The sequence below is a fragment of the Microtus ochrogaster genome (assembly GCF_000317375.1).
Source record: "Microtus ochrogaster isolate Prairie Vole_2 chromosome 14 unlocalized genomic scaffold, MicOch1.0 chr14_random_3, whole genome shotgun sequence".
Lineage (NCBI taxonomy): Eukaryota > Metazoa > Chordata > Mammalia > Rodentia > Cricetidae > Microtus > Microtus ochrogaster.
This window is the reverse complement of record NW_004949098.1, coordinates 11,866,967-11,886,459: the sequence shown is the minus strand read 5'-3', so window position 1 is coordinate 11,886,459 and position 19,493 is coordinate 11,866,967. Positions and strand designations below refer to the sequence as shown.

Sequence of the window (19,493 nt, the reverse complement as noted above, 5' to 3'; positions counted from 1 at the left end):
ATGATGACGAAAGCATGCAGGCAGGGGTGTGAGGCAGCTGATCACACTGAATTCATACTCAGCAATCAGGGCTATGGATGCTGTTGTCAGTCCACTTTGTCCTTTTTATCCTTGGCAGCATCCCAGCCACCCACACTCAAGGTGGGTCTTCCGGAGATGTGTCTTCCATGTGATTCTAAATCCCGTGTGGTTGGCAAGACTCAACATCACAAAGAGCATTTCACTGAAGAACAGAAGATGAGAGAACTAGCCATGGGGACATCTGAGGCTGTCTTGGTTAGAGTTTCTATTGTTGTGATGAAACACAGCATAACAACCTGGGGAGAAAAGGGTCTATTCCAGTTTACAATTCTCAGCTCATACTCCATGTCTGGGGGAAATAAGGGCAGGAGCTGAGCAGAAGACATGGAAGGGTGCTGCTTCCTGATTTGCTCCCATGGCTGGCTCAGCCTGCTGTCTTTTAACACCCAGGGCCACCAGCCCAGGAGCAGCATGGCTCACAGTGAGGGCTCTCCTGCACCAACAATCAACCTTAAGAAAATGCACTACAGACTTGCCTACAGCCAGTCTGATGGAGGCTTTTTCTCCAGTGAGAGACCCTCTTCCCAGATGACTCTGGCTGTGCTAAACCGACATGAAGCTGACCAGCACAGAGCATCCCAAGCAATAAGAACAGCCAATGCAAAATCTTAGAGGCATGCTGAGTCTGGTGTGTCAGCAAACCACACGGTAGAGGCTGGAGCTCAGTGGACAGAGCACTTGCCTGGCATGCATAGAGACCTATGTCAGATTCCCAGCACCACATCATCCGGGTGGAGTGGAGAAACCTGTCATTTCAGCACTTGGCAGGTAGACAAGAGAATCCGAAATTCGAGGTCATCCTTGGATATATATGGAGTTCAGGGCCAGCCTGGGTTACATGAGACCACACACACACACACACACACACACACACACACACACACACACACACGGATATGGATGGCAGTATTAGACACACACACGAAGGGGGGGTATGGATGACGGTATTGACAGATAGTAAATTCAAGGAGGGACAAGGGGCAAATGGCACAGGGCCTTGGAGGTGACAGCAAAAACTCAGCTTTCCTGTGACCAGAACCAGACAGTGTCTGGAATGGGATGTGGAGCCAAGATAACGGGGAGCTTCTGGGAGGGATGTGTCTGACGAGGACTAGCGACTGTGCCCTGACACTGCAAATGAACATCTGAAGAGGAGAGGGTGAGAGGGGCCTGGTGGGGAGAAGAACTTCCACTGCTGTGGGTGGGCACTGTGTGCTTCCCTAGAGGAGGGACGCAGAAAGGACTCTGAGAGCAAGAGGGCAGCAGGTGACAGAGCCTTGAGCAGCTGCACCAGGCAGCTGTTCCTCTAGAACAATGGGATGCCCAGTGTCCTTCCCTTGTGTTCCAGAGCCTCTCACCCAGCCAGAACAAAGCAGGTCCCTTCGCTAAGTCTCCATCACAGCACAGCCGTGCTCACTGGCGGAGGCTTTGGCCCAGGGGAAGCAGGCAGACGAGTAGTTCAAGCACCGGCTCCTGGGAATAGTGCTGGAGCTCCAAAGAGGAAGACGTCTCCTAACTTAAGAATTGGGCCAGAGGAAGGACACGGCCCTGGGAGGGGCCAGGGAGAGGCCAGGCCAGATGAGGCCATGTTGAGTGGAAAAGCAGACGGAGCAAAATGCTTCTTCCTTCCCCTCATTGGGGTGCCCAGCAGGGCAGGCGCAGCGTGGTGAACTCAGAGGCGGGGCTACCTGCATTTAACTGCTGGCCAGTCGGGAGATAACTGTCTAGTGAGATAGAGTTATGGAGTGAGACATTATCATTCCTGTTTCCCGAAGGAGAAACTGAGGCTCAGAGGGGGACTCATTTGCCCAGGGTCACCCAATCTGAGGAGGGCTAGGAACTACACCAGGCCTCTGACACCCACGACAACCTGCAGCCAACACTGACACACTTAGGAGACCGGGCTGGGAGCGGGGAGCAGGACCCAAAGAAGGTAAAATGGTCCCAGATAAAGGAAGAGAAAGAGAAGAAAGGCCCTGGACCTGAGGAGAGTGGGCACCTGTGGAGGGAAGGACCGTGAGAACAGCCAACCCACGCGGCAGGAGGAGGTAGAGTTATGAAAGAAGATAGGCCTGGAGATCAGCCTGTGGCCCTGGGAAGGATGAACACACGCACGTGCACACACATGCACACACGCACGTGCACACACACATGCACGTGCACACACCCATGCACACACGCACGTGCACACACGCACGCACGTGCACACACACATGCACGTGCACACACACTCACACACACACAAACACACACGCACGTGCACACGCACGTGCACGTGCGCACACACACATGCAAACACACACACACATGCACGTGCACACACGCACACACACACGCACGTGCACACACACACGCACGTACACACACATGCATGCGCACACACACTCACACACACACGTGCACACACACACGTGCACACACACATGCATGTGCACACACACGCACGCACACACGCACGTGCACACACACACGCACACACGCAGTGCACACACGCACGCACGTGCACACACACTCACACACGCAAACACACACACGCACGTGCACACACACACATGCATGTGCACACACGCACACACACACGCACGTGCACACACACACGCACGTGCACACACACACATGCACGTGCACACACACTCACACACACACAAACACACACACTCCCTCTTGCCGCCATCTCACCCTCTGAACAGCTTTGGGCTGGAGAAGTACAACACTTTCTGTTTCCCTTCTTCATGGTGCTAAGCCAGTTTCCAGAACCTTCTTCATTTCATGCTTAGAACACAACAGACTTCATCCTCTGCTCCCTGCCATGAATCTCCTCCAGGCTCTGTAGAACAACCAAGGCCAGGGGTGAGTAGGCAGGACCCTGTGGGCTTGCTGCTCAGCCCCCCACCACAGCAGAGAGCAGGAGGTGACTCGCCTTTCAGGCACTGACACCCCCATCCCCCTCCCACCCCCACATCTCTCCAGTGCCCTGTCCTGGGGAGGTAAGCCAGGGGTATTCTCCCTGCCCAGTCTGCCTGGCTGAGCCAGGGAGCTAGCCACACACGTCACTGCACAGTGATGGAAAAGCGTTCATCCAGAATTGAAGAATGACCGCTTCTTTTGAAATTATTTTATCTGTTTATTTATTTATTTGAGGGACCTTTTTAAAAAGATAATTTTCTTTTCCTTCCACCATGTGCAACTCAGGGATCAAATTCAGGTTATCAGATCTGGCAGCAGGCAGCTTCACCTGCTGAGCTGTTAGCCAGCCTGGGTGAGCATTCCTCCACAGGCTCTGTTCTAACTTCTCTGGATAGTGTTCTCTCTCTCTCTGTCTCTCTGTTTCTCTCTCTCTCTCTGTCTCTCTGTCTGTCTGTCTGTCTGTCTGTCTGTCTGTCTCTCTCTCTCTCTCTCTCTCTCTCACACACACACACACACACACACACACACACACACACGCAGAGCTGTGGTACTGGAACCCATGAAGCATCATGGGGGTGGCTGCCACCTCCTGGCCAACAGCTTCCTCAGCCTTGGCTCCTGGGTCTTCTCCTCCAAGCCAAGGACGGACCCTGAAAGATCACGCTGGAGCTGAGGTTGCCAGGACCAGCAGTAGCACATGTCCTATAGGATCTGAAGACATGTGTGCTAGGCAAGCACTCTACCCACTGAGCTCACTCCCAGATCCGGAGGTCTTTATTATTTCTTAAAAACTATGTGTGGAGGTTTGAGAGGTATCTTAGTGGCTAGGAAGGCTTGTTCTGCAAGCACAAGGACTGGAATGTGGACCCCAGAACCCACATAAATATTCTGGGCACCGTCTGGCATGTGTTAAACCCCAGCACTGAGTGAGGCAGAGACAGGAAGACATTGGGGCTGAAAGTTCCAGGGTCAGTGGGAGACCCTGCATCAAAGAAACAAGGAGGACAGTGGTATAGGAGGGCATGCAGCACTTTCCTCAGGTCTCCCACATAGCTGCACAGACATGGGCACACAAACTGTGTATGCATACATACATGCACACATGCATATACATATACACAGGTACACATGAACATACCGTACAAGTGTGTGGTGCGTATCACATGCCTGTGTGTGGATGCTTAGAAAATGTGCCAGAAAATGTGAATTTTCTGGGAACTTTTGGTTGTAAGGCTGGAAATGCAGTCCCGGAGGATGAAGGTATGCAGTCTGTGCACCGGATGGTCTTAACTGCTCCTGCTTGTCGGGGAGGGGGCATCCTTTACTCTGTGGGCCGTCTGCTGCATCTGAACCAATCTTCGGGACAGCACCTGGGAGTGGGAACGTGTCTGGTTTGGGGGGAGCCTCAATCCTCATGGAGACAAGACCAAGACCCTCAGCTGAGGCAGCGGACCAGCCATGCTAGCTACTCCCCTGCCTCACGGCCTATCCACTGGTCACCATACATTACAGTTCTGGGTCGAGCAGATTTGAGCCACAGCTGTAGGACAGGCTCGGAGTGAGTCACGGCCCAGAAATGCAGCGTCCGGGGAAATTACGACGCTAGAAATGGGACGAGAAGAACCCCATAAATGAGGACATCAAGGCAATGCCCTGCTCCTTGTGGTGTGTACATGTTGTAAACTCCATCACAACAGCAAAAACTAACCGCTCGCCACACGACTGCCTTGTGTGGCCCCGTTTCAGGGACACAGGGAGCTGACCCAAGAGACCAAAGGCAGAGAGTTGGGGATGTCAGTCCCCTGAGAATTGTCAGGGATCTGGGATGTGAGTGGGCTCTGCCTGCTTCCCTGGGACACAGGGAAGAGGTTTTTATCTCTATGTGAAAGGAAAATTGTGGCCCATGATAAAAGGGCGTGAACCTGGGTCATTGCTGCTGGATGAGTCCGACCTCCCCATCAGCCCCAGGGTCTGACTCACGAGAACTAGAATTCCCAGGGGAGCCAGAGACCCGGCAGCAGACGGTGCTCAGTCAGAACTCAAAGGAGCTCTTTCCACTGTCGCAAGCACAGGGCTCCAGAAAAGAAACCGGTGCCGTGGGAAACCACAGAAAAGGAAACAGGGCCTCAAGAAAGAAGGATGGATGGTCTTGGGACGGATGGTCTTGGGATGGGACTCGGCACCCCAGCCAGGATGGGAGCTGAGGTAAGTTGAGTAGAGGCTACAGATTTCAGAGATGTTGGAACAGTCTGCAGCATGCCTGTTCTCTTGCTTCTTTTTTTTAAACAGATTTCTTTTCTTTCTAATGACATGTCTGCGTGCATGTGAATATGGTGCCTGCAGAGACCTCAGGTTCCCTGAAGTTACTGCTGCTGTGAGCTGCCCAGTGTGGGTCCGGGGAGCCTAACTTGGGTCATCAGCTAGACCAGGTGCTCTTCGTCACACAGTCATCTATCTCTCCAAGCCCTGCAGGCCTGTCCTAACCTAAGCAGTTGCACCCTGTCCCTGCCCAGGACCACAGACCAGTGCCTGGACTGTGTTCTCCTGCAGCAGCAAGTATGGCTCTAGGCGTGACTGTTACTGTCTGGTCCCCGGACATGGAGGTGAGTGTGACACAGAGTGAAACCAAGGAAAAACCGTGTCAGGCACACTACAGTCTCCGGAAGCCACCACCACCACACACACACACACACACACACACACACACACACACACACACACACACATCTAGTACCTGACACCCAACAGTCCTTAATGTCTTCCCCATCCCATCTCTATCCCAAAATGACCCGCAAAGGAAAGGAAAGGAACAAGGCCACCCAAAAGTGGTGTGCTGGACTGGAAAGGGCTCAAGAGCCCGGGGCGTGGAGCCAGGCCGTCCTGATTCAAGGACTGTCTCTGTTGATGACTGGCCCTGTCTCCTGGGACCCTGTTTTCCTCATTTGGAAACTGGCATTACTGAGCCTGGTCTCACAAATCTTGAGGTGAGGGGCTAAGTACAGGGTGAAGTAGAGAGGGCTTCTCACATGACCTGGCCAGCCCTCGTGAGCACAGTCTAGCCTAAGGCCATGGTGGGGGTCCCCACCCCTCTCTCACACTCCCCAGCTAAAGAATACCCAATGTCCTTTCCCCTGCCCCCAAGTCTACTCAACACACACCAGTGCTTTCCTTATATGTTGCAGCTTTTACTTCAATTTGAAGCAGATGGTTGCACACAGATGTGAACAGCTTTGGCCTCTGTAGCACATGGAGCAGGCCCTGGCTTTGAACATGCCCCCTTCCCCACATGCTGGCCCATTCCCCTGGTCCCTTCCTCCCTAAGTCCTCCTGCCTGGCCTGTTCAAAGGCAGCTGACCTACAGCAGGACGCTGTCCCGTGTGCTAGCCTGAGACTGGCCACTGGTGAGCACCTGGCCGAGAAGGCTCTTGGAGCAAAGACCATCAGACAGGTTGTCTTGGGGCGTGTCCTGGGTGGGCTATGGGGGCAATATTGCTTCTTCATTCTCCCCTTCTTCCCTTCTCAGGAGGCCTGGAGTTCAGGAAGGAGCCAGGACCCAAAGAATATTGGGCATAGGGTCAGAGGCCTGTATGGCTAATGGGAAGAAACAAGATCTCAGACCCCACCTTCCACCACACCAAGGCACCCAGCCTATCTGTCACAGCCCTAGAAAGCCTTCTTGTACCCGGGGTTCAGCACAGACAGAACACTGGCTCAGAGGGTTAAGTGCTTCCGAAGGTCACCAAATGTCCACTCCTTGCATGAGTTCCTGGCAGAAGTGCTAATCCATCTTTGGCTTGAGGTGGACGTGTTCAGGCAGCAATGGTGTGGCGTTGCGCTGTTGGGGTTTCACCCTGTAGTTTCCTTGGACAATCTCTGCAGAATCTTTGGCAATAGTCTGCACCACCAGTCAGAAGGCAAAATCTGAAGTAACCCTGGATGGCTGGCGGACAGCAGGAGATGGAGAGGAGGCAGGCTGCCTTTGTCTTGGTCCTTGGTGAACCTGAGAGGCAGTAAGTGGGCTGAGGATCTGGTAGCATCTTGGAGAAGGCAGGAAATGAGGCTGGCTGTCTTGGTGGCCTCGGCTTCTTTCTCCTCAGGCCCGACTGGGAAGAGACCCACAGCAGTATCCGTGGTCTAGTCTGTGGCTGGTCACTCCTGAAAAACAAAAGAAAACATTATCAGGAACATTCTCTACTCACCCTGAAGCTGGATGCCGACACTTACGGAACATTCTGGAGACATTAAGCCCATCCTGCCCAGGTAGAGTTTCAGTTAAACACTAAGGCCAGATTTGATCCAAGACTAGCTGTCCCCAAAGCACATACTGCTCCTCTTCTCTCCACCTCCATGGACTGCTACACCGAGGACGTCAAACCTTGTAAGCTGAGGGACATCTGGTGCTGACATCATGAACCCCAGATTCACACCTTTCGGGGACATGAGAGTCAGTCCTGCTACTACAGGATGCTGGAATGGGTGGACGATGGGCCTCCCTGGTTCCCATGGAAATAACGGTCTGTCCATGACTTGTACCATCTTCCCCGTTCTGTTTAGACAAGAGCTTGCCACAAGTCATGAGGCCCACCACCCGCCACACAGGTGATCTGAAGTCACTTCTCCAGTTCTAGGTTCCCACCTCTGACAGATGACTCAACTGAGGGACATCAATAATTCATTCCCTCCATTTCCTTCTAAGCAGAAATGAGAATGGACCTGTAGAATCCTAACCCAGAAAACAAACCAACAGAGGTCTGTGATTCTAAACATCATGAAGTTAAGACACAGAGGGCCCACGAGTGAGGAACCTGGGACATCTTGAGACCCATGAGTTACTGGGTCAGGCCATTTCCAAGTCTAACCTTCCAGGAAGAGACAGAAGAGGAGGACAAGCCAAGAATACACTGGGTCATCAGCCTGAGTGTGCGTGTGTGTGCATGTGTGTGTGTGTGTGTGTGTGTGTGAAAATGACCACAGAAGTTCACGAGGGTTCCAAGAATCCACCCAGAACATAGAAAAAACGCCCAGAGACCTTGGTGCAGCTTCCCATTCTGCAAGAATCCTGAACAAGCAACGCATGCTGACGGTCCAGCAAACCTTCTATCTGACGGCGCTGGCATGTTTGGGTCCTCTGGGCCACGCAGAGCGTGTGCTGAGTGCTCCACACCAGCAGTGATGGGATTTGAACCCAGATGGACCCTGCTTCTCCTCCCAACAGAAGCTGCTCCTACTGAAGCCTGGCTTTGGAGAGCAAGCAGTAAGGAGTCAAACCATGGAGCTGGAGAGCTGTTAACCACAGACCCTTGTATGTCTTGCCTCGGAGGCCCCAGAACACTGGTAGGAACATAGCCAAGACGTGGTCCAAGATCCAAACTAAGAGGTTGGAGCCATGCTGGATACCTGGTCCAAGGAGGGTGAGTGAGCCAGGCCATGAGGGAGGAAGGCTGTCCAGCTAATAGTGGCTAAGCCGGGGAAAAGGAAAAGTGAGAGGCTAGCAGGGTCTTGATGTGGTAAATCCTAGGCTTGCATTCTCCCAGCCCATTGTGCACGGCTGGCCCCAACAGAGATCTGCTTTTTGTTACTGAGTCTGAGGAGAAGGATTAAGTAGCGGAAAGGAAACCCATAGGGATGGCACAGGGTCTGTGGTCCACAGCATGGTTTATGGCCACGTCATCCAGGCACTGGCTGCCTGGGCGGGCTCTGCCGTGGACTGGGCCTGGAGCCCCTTCTCATCCAGCCTGACTGTGGTCTGGAGAAGGAGCGGAGGGTTGGAACCATTCTCCTAGCCACACTGCAAAGGTGGCCAGGGCAGCCTGGCTCCAGCTACAAGCCCTGCAAGCTCTCAGGCTGAGCTGACGATGGATGCCCAGCTCTGAGCATCCTACCCCAGACCAGCAAAGGGAGCCGACTGGGTTAGCTTCAGTCTTCATTCAGTCGGTTGCTTCCTCTGAACCCACCAGCTGGGGCAGAGGGCAAGGAAGCAAGCACAGTTGCACACTGATGCTTTTGGCTATTCCAGCATGCCTGGTTTGATGGCTACCATCCGGTCAGTATGGAGATGGATGAGATCATCGCAAACATGTTTCCCCTGTCTACTCATCTGGGGGTCAGAACAGCAGCCCCACTAATGAACAGCTCTGTTGACTGAGGTAGCCCCATGCCCAGCACAACTCCAGCTGCTGGCGCCGTCTCTGTAAAAGCGTGTAGAACAAACAAAACTCCTCTCAGCCGCAGGCCTCGGTGTGTTAGTGTGGCTCTCTCGTACCACTGGACGTTCCTTCTCAGGGGGAGCATCCAGCACCCCGCGTTACTCCACTGTCCCTTACCGAATCTTTTCCTGTTATCTAGAGCTACCTCAGCCAGCTCATTTGTCACCTCAGTTTCTCCTCCCCTCTGCTTACTGAGCATCTCCAGCCTTAAGTCCTTTGCTTTCTTCTCTTGATGACCTGTGTCATGCAGGGTGATTATTGAGTCACTCTGGGAACATTAAACATTGATTTCAGGCCAGTGAGGTGACACAAGGGGGGAAAGCGCTTGCTACCAAGCTGGTGACCAGCCTACGTCCACCCCAGAAACTGAGTGGAGGACAGAGAAAAGCGACATTCACAAGTTGTCCTCTGGCCTTCATATTTATGCCGCTGCACATACATGCATATGTGTGCATGTGTATAAAAAGTTATAATTTATTTGTATGTGTGAATATTCTGCCTGCTTGCATGTGTGTGCACCACACGTGTGCCTGGTGCTCACAGAGGCCAGGAGGAGGCATCAGATCGCCTGGAACTTGAGTTATAGACTGTGTGAGCCACCACGTGGGGGTCCTCCGTGACAGTCACCAGTTCCCTTGACCACTGAGCCATCTCTCCAGTCTCCAGCTCCCTCCTAGGTTTTAAAACTTCATCATTCGTCTAAAATGTCCAATTAACTACTTAACCATTTTTCCACCAGTTTCAAATCATGCATTTTTCTTCATATAAGCAATTTGGATACAATCTTCCATGTGTGTGAAAAAATATCCAATGAGTTTGAAATCTGGAGAGTTTTTTTTAAAAAAAAAATATTATGTCCTAAAAAGAGCAAGCAGATTTTTAAGCACCTTAAAAAGCTACAATGCAATAGGAACATGGGGAGGGGGAAGAATTCTCCATCAAGCTCATTGCTGCCGTCCTTTATCTTCCCCATTCGCTGCTACACAAAGGCAGTCAGCTGTGGGGCCTCCAGGTAAGCCTCAGGATGTGTGTGCGTGTGCTTGTGTGTGCGTGCTTGTGTGTGCGTGAATGCATGTGTGTGTGCGTGCGCTCGCATGTGTGTGTGCGCATGTGCTTGTGTGTGCGCGTGCTTGTGTGTGCGTGAATGCACGTGTGTGCGCGTGCTCGCACGTGTGTGCACATGTGTGTGCTTGTGTGTGCGCACGCTCGCACATGTGTGTGCGTTCGTGCGTGCATGAATGCACATGTGTGTGTGTGTGTGCTCGCACACAGGCCACAGGGCTCACGTGTCAGCCAGGAGACAGCTTGCAGGAGTTGGTCTCTCCTTCCTCCTGGAGTGCAACTGAGGTCCTCAGGCTTGGCGGCATCTCACCTGTGACTGCTGAGACACCTCCCCAGCCCCTCATTTCCTCTATCTTTAGTGTGTGTGGGTGTGTGTGTGCCTGCACAGAAGCCAGAGACTAACTGCTGCTGAGCCAGCCCCCTAAAAGCCCAGGTCTGTTTTCACATCTTTTCTGAGCTGGAACTGCAGGTTTGTTCTGAGCCCACAGGCAGAGTCCACCCATCGCTAGCCACTGCTGTCCCACCTGACCTGGACACCGTGCGGCAGGCAGGGAATTTGGGAGCAGTTGCAGTTAGCCACCATTTACTGAGGACACAGGTAGGAAAGAGACATGATAGGAATCTGTGGCCCACCCTATGTCTTGGCTGGGAGGACCCTCAGATCTCCTGGGAGCCTAGGACATCAAAGTCACAGAAGAAGCCTCTAGGAGCCAGGAGAGTCAAGCTTGCGAAGAATGTATTCATTCAACCAGTTGTACTGAGCTGCTGCCACATGGTAGCCTGGTGACAGACACTGAATTGGAGGCCCTGCCCTGCTTCCTGTCCCTCCTCACAGAAGAGCTGTCAACCCTGTTCAGTACCCTCTATTCCCCGGGGAAGACATTGTCCTGGACTGTCTGTGAGGCTAATGTGTGTGACCCACAGGTCCTAGGTCCCAAGACCAAGACTACTGGATCCAAGAAGGCACACCCTTCCTTTGCTGAAGCCAACGACTCAGGCCAGACCTCTAAGCCAGGGAATGGTAGAGAGGTGGACTTTCCCGTCAGTAAGGGGCAACAGTTGTTACACAGTGCTGGAAGCTGAGAGCAGGTGGGCATAAGATCCCTCTCCATGCTGATGTGTCAGAAGTAGAGCTGAGTCCCAGGCAACCTGGACCAGCACTCTGACCACTGGCTCTGGAGACTGATGGGAATACCCTACCCATGGACACGCAAACTCCAGTGGGGACGATGGCTTGTGTTTTTGCTGGCAGTGCCCCGGAGAGGATACTGAGGGTCTGCTCGTCACCCCCTCATGCCCATCAGCTCCCACCCGGAAAGAATGAGCTGTTACTCCCAACAAGGCCCTTTATTTCCCAGTCCCCTCCATCTGTCTGTAGCCTGGGATGCTGTTAGTGGAGATGCTCACTCTGCCCACCCCTCCACTGAACTCACAATGGGCATGGCCCTAGGCACCCTGATCTTCCCATGGCCTGACAGGAGAGTGAGGGACTAGGGCTCAGTGCTGTCTTTTTAGAAGCATGGCCATGTGCCAGGAACCTCTCGTTTCATTCCTTGCTCACACTGACTGAGACAACCCTTGGGAAGTGGGTATTACTATGTCCATTCAGCAGAGGGATGAGCCCTGCATAATCACCCCATTGCTGGAGCTGCTGTGGGCAAAGCCTGGGCCCTGGCAGTCCCAACAAACTAACTCCAGCCGTCTGCCATCATGGGGCCAATTAAACAGATAGTGACCGTGGCCAGAGTAGGAAGAGGAGTGAAGAAAGAGGTCCAGTGACCCCCAAATCTATTAAACAGAGAGGACTGGAGGTAAGTATACCAGCAGTTCTCTTAGGGTGTGGTCCGGCCCGTCATCACCACCTCAGCTCCAGTCTCTCCTGAGAAGTGGTCTGACAAGCTGTGTTCAGCCTTTTCCTTCTCCTGGCTGGTGGCAGGAGAGGCCTGGCACACCCACAGCTAGGACCACAGCCGGAAAGGAGCCCCCAGGGCCTGCAGGGGACTGCCACACCATGCTGACGCCTTCTCTCTGGCTGCCGATCTGTTTCTCAGAGCTCTGCCTGTGTCTCCCCGAGCCAACTCTTTCTTGGCCTCTTCTGTGTTTGTCTCTCTGGGTCTGTCAGTCTATCTGTCTTTCTTGGTCTGATGCCCTGTAAGGGCAGGGCTGGCCTGGGCAATGTTATAGGACACAGTAGCTACAGCTTCCCAGCTGCCTCCAGTCCTGCGGGCTCACTCCCAGCAGCCCCCAAGGGCTGGGGACTTTATCCTGCAGCACCAGGCTGGGTGAACAGAGCCCAGCCAAGTAGAAAAGCCCCACTCCTCCATCTTCCCAAGTGGGCCTGACCTCACAGACACCCTATGTGTGTACACACCCTAGTCCCTGGGGAAATTCCAATCTCTTGGGGCTCAGTGCTTAAATAATCTGACAGACACAGGGAGGGGCACAGCATCTCCTTGGAGACACCCATCCTTTCTAGGCTTGCTACAGCTCTTGCCTCTCACGTTTCTAGACAACAGCAGAGCAAGGCAGACCCTGGCTTTGACCTTCAGATGCTCGCCTCTTCTGGAGTGGCCAGGACTTCAGGACCCTGAGAGGACAGCTACTCTGTTTTTCTGCATCTCAGTGCCCCCCTTCCCAATCCTTCCATCAAGGTGATAGCCGGGGGCAAAGCTGAGCAACACAGAAAAACAAATTCATGCTGGACAGGAGACCTCTGTAAAAATTCCTATCTGTACCCAGAGAACATGAGAGAGCCTGACACGAATGGACCACGCATGTGTGCGTGTGTGCATGTGTGTGCGTGCGTGTGTGTAGCCCAAATAAGTGATTTCAGCAAAAGCCAGTTGGAGCTCCACAAAAACATGGAGTTTTGTTTTATTTCCTTACTTATTTACTTACTTATTGAGAATAAGATCTCACTAGTAGCCTGGGGTAGTCTCAAACATGCTATATACTAGAACTTCTGTTTCTCCTGCCTCTACCTCCTAAGTGCTGGGGTTGGAGGCATAAGTCAATACTTCTGATACTGGGGTCCAATTCAGGGCTTCACACGTGTTAGGCAAGCACTACCAACTGAACTATTCCAAGTCTGCAAATATGGTTTTAACATGAGCGAGATACCCACTTCCCTTGTCTCTTCTAATATCCTCAAGCCCATGCCTTAGCTAGAATCCGGAGCACTGTGGGATGTGGGGACAGGTGGGGACATTTCTTTTCTGACACCCTATCAATTACACCATAAAAGGAGGTTCTAGCTATGCTAGGGAAAGGCTAAGAATGAGCTGACGGAAATGACTCTTTCCTTCCTTTCACAGACGTCCACACATGGAGTGCCACCGCCCAGCAAGCAATCCACTGTAGCGATTAAAGGTGCCAACTGGTGGCGTCAGGGTGTCTGCATTCCGAGCCTGACATCTCCTAACTGTAGGACCTGAGCATGTCAGTTAACTTCTTCCTGGATAACAGGGTCAAGCCCAGGAGTATCACCTGTCTGCACAGGTCCCTGGGCCACTGACACTCACAGCCCCTGCCACTCATGGAGCCCTTTGCTCCATCACGAAATGGCTTCTGCTTCTTTCCTGGTGCTGTGACCACTGGCCAGCTCTGCGCCGGCTCCCAGAGATGGCCTTGCTGCAACGGGTTGTTTCTGTTTGGCTGCTCAGAGCCCGGACAGCCGGGAGTCAAGGTGTTAAGGGCCACACGCACACTAAGTATGGCGTACTCCTGTCCACACAGGGCCCCCTCTGGATTTTCCGTTATCATATTTGTGTCTTTTAGCTCTGATCTCCAGGGTGAGGCCTCTGTTTTATTCTTTGAAGTAATCCTAGGACCTCGGACGAAGCCTGAGTGAGCCTGAGACTCACTTAGTCTTCAATAAAAGCGCAGGGCCCTTTGGGTCATCTCCATCATCTTCTACCCAGGGATAGAAAAAGACCGAAGAAGTACAATTACATGAGCTGGGGTGTAGCTCAGTTGTCAGAGTGCTTGCCTCGCATGCACAAAGCCCTGGTTCTATCCCAGCACTGAGGAAGCAGCTGGGATGGAGCATGTTTGTAATCTCAGCTCTGGGGAGATAGAGGCAGGAGGAACAAAAGTTCAAGGTCATACTCCACTAGAGAGAAGTTTGGAGACATCTTGGGTTACATGGACCAAAAATGTATGTATGTATGTGTGTGTATATATAAAGGCTACTGTATGTATATTGGGGAAGGTACAAAGCGGCCCACCTTTTATAAATAACCTTTTGGTGCCTATCCGTGTCCTTCCTGTTCAAGGTTTTAGGGGGGGAAGAACAGGAAAGAGAGGTGTGGAGTATTGCTACTGTGAGGGGAGGCAGCTCCACAGGCCCACCTGTCTCTGCCTTCCCTGCCACCACAGGGCCACCTCTATGGCTCCTGATCTCTGAAGGCAGAGTTTCAAACCATCAATAACCGCATTCTGAAATGAACCTTGTTCCCACCTTAGAAAATGGTGTACAGTCTGCAGGAGACCTCCATCTGACCCCGACAGATGTGTACAGTGTACACGCCTACATGTTCCTCTCTCTCTCTCTCTCTCTCTCTCTCTCTCTCTCTCTCTCTCTCTCTCTCTCTCTCTCTCTCTCTCAACAGACTTGAGTTCTCTCCCTGCGTTAGCATCAGTTCTTGGGAATGCCCCAGGCTAGGATGACACTTGGCTTCTCCTGGTCACTTTTCAGATGAGCCAGCCCTGTCCTCCAGGACCCCTTCTGAAAACCTTTTTATAGCCACTGTACCCTCCAGCCCCTGCCCCCAAGACAGCTGTATCTGCATCTCAGGAGGAAGATTCTGCTTGCTGAAGGCAATACCCAAGGCTCAGAGCATACACAAATGGTTGTGCTGAAGTGCAGACTCCCGTCCCCAGAGCCCACACTGCTAGGCAGCCCAAAGGGAGGGGTGCGTCAAAGGGCAGGGGTCATAGCCTGATGTACCAGCCTGCGTGGGTCCTGCCCAGTCCTGCCTTGCTCAGGCCTGGGTGGCTTTGTGCCATTTCATACTCCTAAATAACAGAGACCCCACAAGATGGTGGGATCCGGAAATGATGTGAGGGATTCTGCAAACCGCAGAACACCTAGTAACTGTACAGAGGTGTGAGGGCACTGGGGAGCTGGCCACCTATGCTCTCTGAAGAAAGCAAGGCTGGGGCACCAGCTTTGTAAGGATGTGGTTAGTACTAGGTGAGCTAGGGAAACAGATGTCTGCCACGGTGGTCAAGGACACAACACCGGCCCTGTCCAGTCAACTCTGCTGGGTTGACCTGTGGAGGGGCCACCCTCTGCTCTCCCTGGACAGGCCCTGATGGTTTTCTCGGGTTCAAGGAGAGGCACTCCTCAGGGAAGGTAGGCGATATCTAGGCAGAACCCACTGCACTAAAGAAGCCTTCATCTTGGTCTTGTCCTCACCAGATTCTGGGTGTACTCTGAGGCTGAAGTGTTTGGCCCTATGGCAGCCACGGTGTAGTCATGAGGAAGAGAGAAAAAGAAGCCTGGATCCCCAAAGCTGTCCTACAGGCCCCATGAGGAAACCAGAGTAGGAATCCAGGAGGGCTTCCTGGAGGAAGCAGGGGGAGGAGGCAGAGCTGGATCAGATGGCTGGGAGGGTTACACAAGGTTAGCATGTGCCCAGAGCAGTCCAGGAGCTCTTAGCAAACTGGGGCTGGGTCATCAGGGGTGGGGTGGCGGTAGGGGACAGTCAGGAGTCCTGCTGAGTCTGACATTGCCTGTGTAAAATACCTGGGAACCCTGAACGGGTGAGGGAAGCTGCCCCTGGCCTCCAGCAGAACGTCTGGGGTGGGCTCTGGAGGACTCTGTTGGAGTTGGAGCTGCTGGACTGCTGGCCCAGGATTGGGGCAGTCATGCATGAGTGTTTTCAAGGAGGGACTGGCTCCTACCTTTGTCATTTAGAAACACTCACACTGGGAAATCAAGGAGGGAAGAGCTTGTGTTTTCTCCTGTTATCAGACCTGGGGTGGGCATAAGGGGACAACCTGGGCCAGGGCCAGTCAACCCGCCCTGCCCTAGGCCTCCACTGAGGGCCATCAGGACTACACAGTGAGCAGGAAACCCTCCCCAAACCCTGTCCTCTGAAAAGCTAGAACTGAAATCAATTCCTGATCATGAGGCCAGTGCCATCTTGTCCCCAGGGACATAAGATTAGTAGTCACTCTTCTGTCCTAGGTCCTCAGGAAAGTCGAATCCTCGTGTGGAAAATGTGGGGGAGGAACAGAATTCACAAGCCAAATTTATATCCTTTCAAGTGTCCATCCCTGGTCAGCCCCTGGAGCACCTCCCAGCATGAGCCACAGACATTTTTAAAAATGTTTGTCTTATGTGCATCTGTGTACCACATGTGTGAAGTGCACCCAGAGGCCAGAAGAGGGCTGTGGACCCCCTGGGACTGGAGTTACAGGCAGTTGTGAGCTGGGAACCTGGGTGCTGGGAATTGAACCCTGGTTCTTTGGAGGACGAGTCAGTGCTATTAACCTCTGAACCCTCTTTCCAGTCAAGCCTGAGACTCTTGAACAAAATCTCATGGTCCCCAAAGCAGCACTAAGACCAGTCCAGACTAAGACTCAGACACCCCCACCCCCATAGAGGCCACACAGGGAGGACCAAGGGCTGGCGCCAAGCCCCTCTGGACATGAGATTAATGGCCCAGAAATTATGATAAAATAAACCTTTGGTCCTGCCCTATCTGGGAGGAAAGCGGGGGGTAAGGCAGGAGGAAAGAGGTGAGAGGTTTAAAGAAAGCTCAGAAGAAACACAACAGGCTCTCCAAAGACCTGAATGCTGGACTTGGGGAAACAGGCTGCAGGCAGCCACTTCAAGGGGCTGAGTAAGGGGCTGACAGACTCTGAGCTCTTGAAGGGACAGCAGGGAGGCCCTGCCCTCCCCCCCCACCCCATCACTGCACTGACATCAGAAGTCTCCAGCTCCACCCCTACAGGGCAGTCTTGACCCTGTTCCCTGTCCCAAGGGGTGCCAAGGAGACAGGGAGGTACTGCTCTTCTCTCTTTTCATCCCAGCTGCCAGCCCTGCCCAGGACCCCACCGCCAGGACAGGCCACCTGGTGACTGTTCCCAGAAGGTGCCCAGATTCTGAGCAGACATGTCCCAGAAGCGCTTGGCGCCGACAGTGGCAGCAGCCGGTTCTTTAAAAAGGCCCTCACGTCACGCTGCAGTCAGCTGTGGGGGCCCAGGCACTGGGGTGTTTATGGCTACCACCGTTCTCCCAAAGGCTCCCCTGTGCTGCTTTCTGACGAGCCCGTGGTGGTCTCAACCCAGCCCCTGCGGGCACAGGGCTTGCTTCTGCACGCTGGGGTCAGTCGGGGTGACAATGGAATGACTTTCCACCTCAATGCCCCTGTTTAGTTAGACCTCCAAGGACGACAAGTTAGGACCAGGAATTCTGGAGACACCTCAGCAATGAACAGGCCAGGATCTAGCCACGCTGATCCAGGTGTGTGTGCGCTCACCCATGACGAGAACGTGGGGGACAAAGGTTAACATCAGGACATATCCCTCACTTCTGCACATCATTTCCCTTTCTTTTTTGAGACAGGGTCTCTCCCTGAGCCTTACCACTGCATGGTGGTCGCACTTGGCTCTTAATGACTGTGCTGCGGTGGGAACTCTGGACCGCTGAGCTGTCTCCCCAGCTGCTACCCTCCCATTAGACACCCTGACCTTCTTGCTTGCCAGTCTCTTCCTGGCCAGGGGAAAGCAGTCACTTCCCACTAGCCTTGGGGTTAACAGCTTTGAGACCAAAAACAGTTGACAGAATCCTAAGAACTTATTAGGTGGCCATCAGGTACTCCCAAGGAGGAAGAACTGACACCTGGTGCCAGAAAAGGAAGAAAAACTCTGAAAGCAAACAAGGACATGGGGGTGGGGAGGAATAAAAACCAGAGATAAAAAGTCAAGAGCAAACAGCGGCGCCTGAGAAACACGGACTGCAGCCGCCAACTTTTACGGCATCCAGCCCTGTTATTCATAAGCGAGTTTCCTCTCTCACAAAGAACCTTTTGCACGGTTTTCGCTGCTGCCTCCAAACCAGCTGCTCGCGCTGTTGTATCCTGAGTGATGATGAGGTTCTGAAAGGGCTTTTTGGGAACAGATGGCCAGGGGAGAGCTGGGGAATGTGCCAGCGGAGGGCCGGGCGGGCTGCCAAGGCCTGCGGTGACTGAGTTCTTGGGCTTCCAGCTCGCGTGCTTTCCCTGCCCTCTGCCCTCCGTGGCGCCAGCAGGCCTTCCCAGCGAGCGCTCGGAACATCTGGAGTCTGGGGTTGCCAGGAGGGGGGGCGGGCGGCCTAGGGGGGGGACCCGCTGTTCCTGCGGAGCTCCCATAGACTTACAGCCAGGCCCGCCTCTCCCAGCAGCTAATCAAAACCACAGCACCGAATGGGAACCAGGCGGCGCTCCCAGCTGCAGCCGAAGGCCGCCAGGCGACTTAACCCGGTGTCAGGCCTCACTGGCGGCGCAGCCCTGGGGGTGCTTGGAGCTGATGACACCACCACCACCCCCCCGCCCCCGAATCCCGTCCCACCCCTCTCCTTGCCACCACCAGCAGGCTATTGGCTCCCTGTAGCTAAATGGAACCTCCACGTGCTACAGATGCCTATTTCCACAAGGGCTCCAAGTGGGTAGGGCACAGGACATGGGGGGGGGGGGTCCTGGGCAAACTTCAGGGGTGAAAGAGCTTGTAGTTTTCAACCAAAGAAAGAAAGCCTACTTCTTAGATGGCCCAGGCCTTCTCTTGGCCTCAGTTTCCACTCTGTGCAATATGGGCAGTGCCGCCCCTGACTTACGAGTATTTTTAACAGGGGTAGAAATGATAGGTGCAGTGCCTGGTGCACAGTGGTCCTCACCATATGGCTGGTGTCTGTTTATTGGAGTTCTTCAGCACCAAATGTTGCCTAGGTTTCTTGGTATAGATCCGCGCCCTTTGAAATCTAGGATTTATGGACTGACTGCTTGCTGGCCTTACTTTAAAGGACAGAACCAATGTTTCTGTCAAGTGCTAGAGAAGGGAGAATCTTTAACTCGAAAGGACAAGTCCTCATCTGCCGGCCCTGGGTCCTGCCCTTTCCAGAGACGCTCCTTCCTGGGGCTGGATTCGATCTTGTCACCCTGCAGCTGTAAATTCAGAGATTCCCCTTTAGAGACAAGGACAGCCCCTTTCTGATACACAGCTTTGTTTATTCCCATATAAATAGGAAAGATA

At 53.3% G+C, this 19,493-nt stretch overlaps 1 protein-coding gene across 1 annotated transcript in view; it reads right to left on the bottom strand.

Moving 5' to 3' along the window:
* Positions 1-6,158: 6,158 nt before the first annotated feature.
* Atoh8 (atonal bHLH transcription factor 8) overlaps positions 6,159-19,493 on the bottom strand; it is a 28,954-nt gene continuing 15,619 nt past the window's right edge. Inside the window, exon 3 of the mRNA XM_005364743.2 lies at positions 6,159-7,143. Coding sequence (XP_005364800.1) covers positions 7,138-7,143 — 6 coding nt within the window. The 3' untranslated portion in view covers positions 6,159-7,137. The remainder of the gene's footprint in view (positions 7,144-19,493) is intronic.